This window comes from Coenobita brevimanus, chromosome 38 (genome assembly GCF_032717465.1).
Source record: "Coenobita brevimanus isolate Jiangsu-jjx chromosome 38, ASM3271746v2, whole genome shotgun sequence".
Lineage (NCBI taxonomy): Eukaryota > Metazoa > Arthropoda > Malacostraca > Decapoda > Coenobitidae > Coenobita > Coenobita brevimanus.
Window position 1 is genome coordinate 16516497 of NC_136991.1, and position 6000 is coordinate 16522496.

Below are 6000 nucleotides of genomic sequence, written 5' to 3' on the forward strand. Positions count from 1 at the left end.
CCACCCCCCTCTAGGGGTCCCCCACATCCACTCCACCTAACTCTGCCCCATTGATTCCCCATCTGACTGTCACCTCCCACCCAAATCACCCCCAAACCCTCCCTACTCCATGGTTGGTGTGTGAAGGCAGGCTTTGCTCCTCTACTGTTGCCCCCCCACATCCCCTTTTCCTCCCTACCCACCATCTCTTCACAATGATGTAAGGCGGCACTGGATTACCAAGCAGCGCAGACATCACGTCAATGCGTCATTGACTTACAAGCTATTGCCCTCGACCTGTTTTATGCAATGGAATGTTTATTATACACACACACACACACACACACACACACATATATATATATATATATATATATATATATATATATATATATATATATATATATATATATATATATATATATATGTATGTATATATATATATATATATATATATATATATATATATATATATATATATATATATATATATATATATATATATATACATATATGTTATTAGTTATTTATGAAAGGTTATTAGACAAAGAATATTAGTTTCTTTGTATAATTTACTCGTTTTCCATCATTTTCAAAGAAAAACTTTTGTGATTGTATGGTACCTGCACCATACTTTTTTTTTTATTACTTCTGCCATTCGACCATTTGCACACATCAGTACAGGTTTTATTTAACATTTTATATAACACACACGTGTATTTTATTCTATTATTATTTTACATGCAGGAGGTGTGAAATACCCATATTTATTCTGGCTGGGGAGATAGCAGTAGATTTCTTTTTGTTCAGTTACTTCATTTATTTATACTGTCATAATATTTTTTCTTCACTTACACATTTCAATATATGAATAAATATTTATCTTATTGAATGATTTACCTATGCGGTGAATCGATATATTTTTTTTCTTGTGTGCAAAGGTGATTTTTTCCCCCTTTATGCACACTCATACAGATTGTTTCACACCTAGGCACATGTTTCATATTGAATGGGTCATTTTTGTTAGGATATGTGCCGAAAATTAGGTATGTGGCCAAATTTTCCAATGTTTGTTCAGATGCAGTGGGTACGTATTATAATATTTGACAGTCGATTGTACGGTAACTATTAAGCCTATGGGACTGAGACTGACATTTTCCTCTTACTGACTCCCTTCAACCTCTGTCTCTTTGCCGCACTGTTGCATCTTTATCTCTTTTCTATCGCTACTTTAATGGTCACTGCTCCTCTGAACTGTCTGCTTGCATTCCTTCACCTCTACGACGGGCGCGTAGCACCCGTCTGGTAGCAAACTCTCATCCCTTTTCTGTCCAACTCTCTAATGCAAGAGTTAACCGTTACTCCCAGTCTTTCATTTATGCAACAGGTCAGCTCTGGAACTGTCTCCCTCTATCTGTATTTCCTGCTGCCTATGATCTCCAGTCTTTCAAACGCAGTGTGTCCAGGCATCTCAAAATGATCGGATCTTGAATTTGGCTCTCTATTGTATTTTGTTTTTCTCTTGGAGGGAACTGTTACTGCGGGCTCATGGCCTTTGGTTCCTTCTTCCTTGCATAAAAAAAAAAAATCAAGCTCTTCAAATCGGTAAAAGAAAGTTTTCCCTTGGTGAAAGTTGAAAAATCGATGCCTATTTATGGTTGGGGTGACTGTCGGGCCTGAGATGTGCGGACTTTAGGGGTAAATTGAATGATATGCTATGAACTGGCAACGATATCAGTGTGTTGTGTTACGATGTGCTACGAAACAGGCCCACGAAGTACTACAAATAAGTCACGAACCAGTTACAAAGAACTGCAATGCAGTACTATGACATACAGTGAATAACAAACAGTACAAATCAGCTGGTCGTCACAGGGAAGAGGTTCAGAATCATGTGGGCCAAAACACTTCTCCTCCAAAGACTCCTCATCAGATGAGCAACATTGGCACCAACATCCACATACAGGAACTTGTAGTCAGCATCCACCAAGGCCATCAAGACAGTAGAGTGGAATCTTTTGTAAATATAGTAATTAGATCCACCCTGAGGAGGGCACTTTATGACCACATGCTTCCCATCACCGGTGCCAACTGTGTAGTGAAAATTCCACTTTTTGAAGTACAGGACAACTTCCTTACAATGCTCTGGTGTTGTAGGGCAGGACACGACGTCCTCAAGGTACTCCTCTATTATAGCTTTGCAGGTTTCAGGAATTATCTTGCTTATTATGTTGTAGGCCACTCTGAAACAATACTGCAGCATGTTGTAGCTGTCTTCTCTTGCCAGGTAGCATACTGTGATGGCCAGCCTGAACCCCAGCGCCAAGGCTTTCCTCCAGAATGTGTTCTCAGTTCTAGGCCCAACCCTATAAAGCAACTCCTTGAACATGTCATGGTCCATCCGCAAAAATTCCAAAAACGTCTAGCATCTTCTCCTGAAACTTCCCTCAGGAAATTCTCATACTTTCTGGAATGAGCACATCTGAGTAGCCAAGTCTTGCTCCAATATGCTCTGTTTCTCTGGTGTTTTTTCTTATTTACCTGAGTTAACTTGATGCATAGGACCAAATCGAATTCCACAACACCCTTTTCTAAATAAATTGCAACTTCAGCAGTTCCATTTCAGTGCAAGACAATAGCGGAATCCTTGAGTCAATCACAGAGGGGTCCAGGTAAATGTGGCAGTGTCCCTTGTAGAACTGAGAGTGTGAATATTTGTTCCACAGTCCTCTTTTTATATATGCCCGGAGAATCATACGATCAACATCTTGATGAATCTTTGCTTATTTTAGCCCTTCATAGCCCTTCATATGTCATCGTAAGTACATCGTAGGTATTCATAAACAGATTTTCTATCTGTCTATCTATCTATTGCCAGACGCCTTAATCAAGTACGGGGTGGTCACAAACAAATGGCCTCCATGTCGCCCTGTCCTCCGCCATTTCACTGCCCTGCTCCCAACTCACACCCCTCTCTCTCATATACCTCTCCACTCCATCCCTTCATCTCATCCTTGGCCTCCCCCTCTCTCTCCCCCCCTCCACCTCACTCACATACACTCTCCTCGTCAGTCTCTCACCCTCCATCTTCTCCACATAGCCAAACCACCTCAGTGTGTTCCTCCTAACGTTTCCTATCACATCCACGTCCACACCACAACTCTCCTTTATATCCTCATTTGTCAGCCTGTTTCTCCATGTGACTCCACAGGCTCCTTTTAAATAACTCATTTCTGCTGCTCTCACTCTTGACTTGTGTCCTTTCAACAACGTCCAAGCTTAACTTTGATACGTTAGAGTTGGTATCACAATAATGTCATGTAGTAACTTTTTCATTTCCATGCTCACTTCCCTGTTTCTTATCACTGCTTTCAAGGAACCAGCAACCTTTCTTCCTTGTTGTACCCTTTCAAGCACTTCACCCTCCAAACTTCCATCCTTACTCATCACCCTCCCCAAGTACTTAAACGTACTCACATTTTCCATTTCCTCACCATCCAACCTCACTGTACATTCACTGACTTCACCTCTTTCAACGACCATCACTTTACTCTTCCCTACATTCACCTTTAGATTCCGTTTCATACACACTTTCCCAAACTCATCCACCAAGCCTAGCAGCTCCCCTTCGTCTTCACTTAACAACACAGCATCATCACAGTCAACAGTACAGGGAGTTTCCAAACACCACCCTCTCTCCCTAGGGCCACTCCAACATCCACTGCTCTACCTTGTATCTCTTTTATTACCCCATCCATGTACAGATTGAACAACCATGGAGACATGACACATCCCTGTTTCAACCCAACCTTCAAAGAGAAAAATTCACTTAGTCCACCATCCACACTCACTACGGCCTTAGCACCATCATACTCTTCACAGCATTCAACAACTTCCCATCTACTCCATATTTATATTCTTAATTCTTTCCACAATCCTTGTCTATCCACCCTGTTATATGCTTTCTCCAAATCCATGAAGGCCGGATACAACTTCTTTCCCTTCTCTAGAAACCTTTCCACTGAAGATCTAAGAATGAATATCTGATCTACACAACCTCTTCCCTTCGTAAAGCCTCCCTGTTCTTCTCCAACTAATTCCTCTGTTATTTCCCGAACTCTGTCAATAAGTATCCTACCATACACTTTTCCTAATACACTAAGAAGACAAATGCCTCTATGATTACCACGCACTTCTTTTTCCCCTTTTCCATTGTACAAGGGAATAATTATATCTGACTTCCAATCCTCCAGTATTCTACCTTCCTCCCAGGCCAATCTGCACATCTTCCACATCCACCACACACTCCATTAATTCCTGGGGCTTTCCCCAATTTGACTTTCTTCATTGCTTCCACAACTTCTATCCTGCTGATTTCTTCCTGTCTTCTCACCTCCCTCCTCCTCCCAGCCATTCCCCAGCCACTTATACTCGTATTACTTCCATTCTCTTTGTTCATCAATTCCTTAAAGTGTTCTCTCCATCTGCACACTTTTTCTCGCTTCTCCACTAGTAATCTACCATTTTTATCTTTCACTCCCCTACTAACTTCACTGCCACCCTTCCAGAACATTTTCTTACAATCCCACCACTTTACACTGAAAATCATTCCAAATTTCTCATCCACTCTCTTCTTACTCTCTCTTACTAAAAATAAAAAAAAAATTGGCTTTGTAGTGCTACATAATAGAGTCGTAGGTACTTAGTTGGTACTTTGTAGCACTTCGTAGCTAATGCATAGCTACTTCGTAATACACAAAGATCATGGCCATCTTACCAAGATCCGTCAAGATTTAGAGTTTGTGACAGTTTGGTGTGTACATCGTGTATATGGGAATGAGGTTTAAATCTGAAGGCATTGTGACTGCTGTTGGTAAAATTTTCCCCATCTCATAAACTTATTAGATCAGTCTGTTCCCAGGGGAAGGTCAAGAATATTTCTACCACACGTTGGAGTATGCACTGTCTTGAAATGGATTGTCTATCAGTTCTATCAAAATATTCCTTTCTTTGTCTGCACACAAGTTTTTCCAGTCAGTATTCAGATTATTAAAGTAGACTGTAGCACCAGTCAAACAGGGTGGTACTCCTGTTTTGTCAGCCCTCGGGACTAGTTTCTGACCATCCCCCCTTGCTGAACTTTTTCAGCGTTTCACTGACAAAGTAGGCCAGCACGCTTTCCAGTACAAGTTCCTCTAACTGTCAACACCAAACTATATGCACATTACAAGCTACTCTTCGTATTCAAAACTATGTTTAAAATTGGGAAGAATGGATTTATTACTTGCTGTGAAAATTTTGATGTCTAAAGCTTTCTGTGTTTCAGCATCCAGTTTACTGATATGTATTGCATTCATATGGTTCTTAAAATATGTATCAGAATTCCTCCACCAGTTTTGTGCAGTCATGATTTTCAAATATTTTATAGTTTTGTAATGATACTTTTCCAATATGCTTCTTATGAGAGTTTAACCATGATACTGTAATCATATTATGTTGCAGTTTTCGGCAGTTGCATCAGTAATTAATTTGTCTCTCTTTGAAATAATTCTTCTAGCATGCACATATATTATATTCCCGGTATGGTTGGATCAAAGAGTGCTGTGAGAAACACTAAAATTAGCCAAGTTGAACTGTTTAAATCCTCAGTCGGTGTGAGAACACTCTCATGAACCACTAACCTAGCATTCCATTGTACCCACCTAATGTCTTGATTCTCAATCCTCTACCTGCGCCTAAGGTAAGATCAGACCCACCTGATGCACACGGTGAGCTGATTCCACCTCACTTCCCGACCCACATCGGTCTCAGAGATTGAACTACTAACAGCTACGCCATTAACTGTCCCTCATTCCACCTCTCTATTGATATTTAAGCATACTTAAAGCTGTCATCTGGAACCCTATCTAACCTAGCCTTTCCTGCTCGATTGAGGTGAAGGGCCACCTCTACCATAGAAACTCCTGTCATGACTAAATTTGTCCAAACATCAACAACCATCACATCCTCCTTCCTACATCG

At 40.6% G+C, this 6000-nt stretch overlaps 1 protein-coding gene across 1 annotated transcript; it reads right to left on the reverse strand.

The window, feature by feature from the left end:
- Positions 1-1837: 1837 nt before the first annotated feature.
- Positions 1838-2380, reverse strand: LOC145396545 (uncharacterized). Its single transcript, XM_080269922.1, has one exon. It carries the CDS (start codon positions 2378-2380, stop codon positions 1838-1840), a length of 543 nt encoding a protein of 180 aa, XP_080126048.1.
- Positions 2381-6000: the final 3620 nt, after the last annotated feature.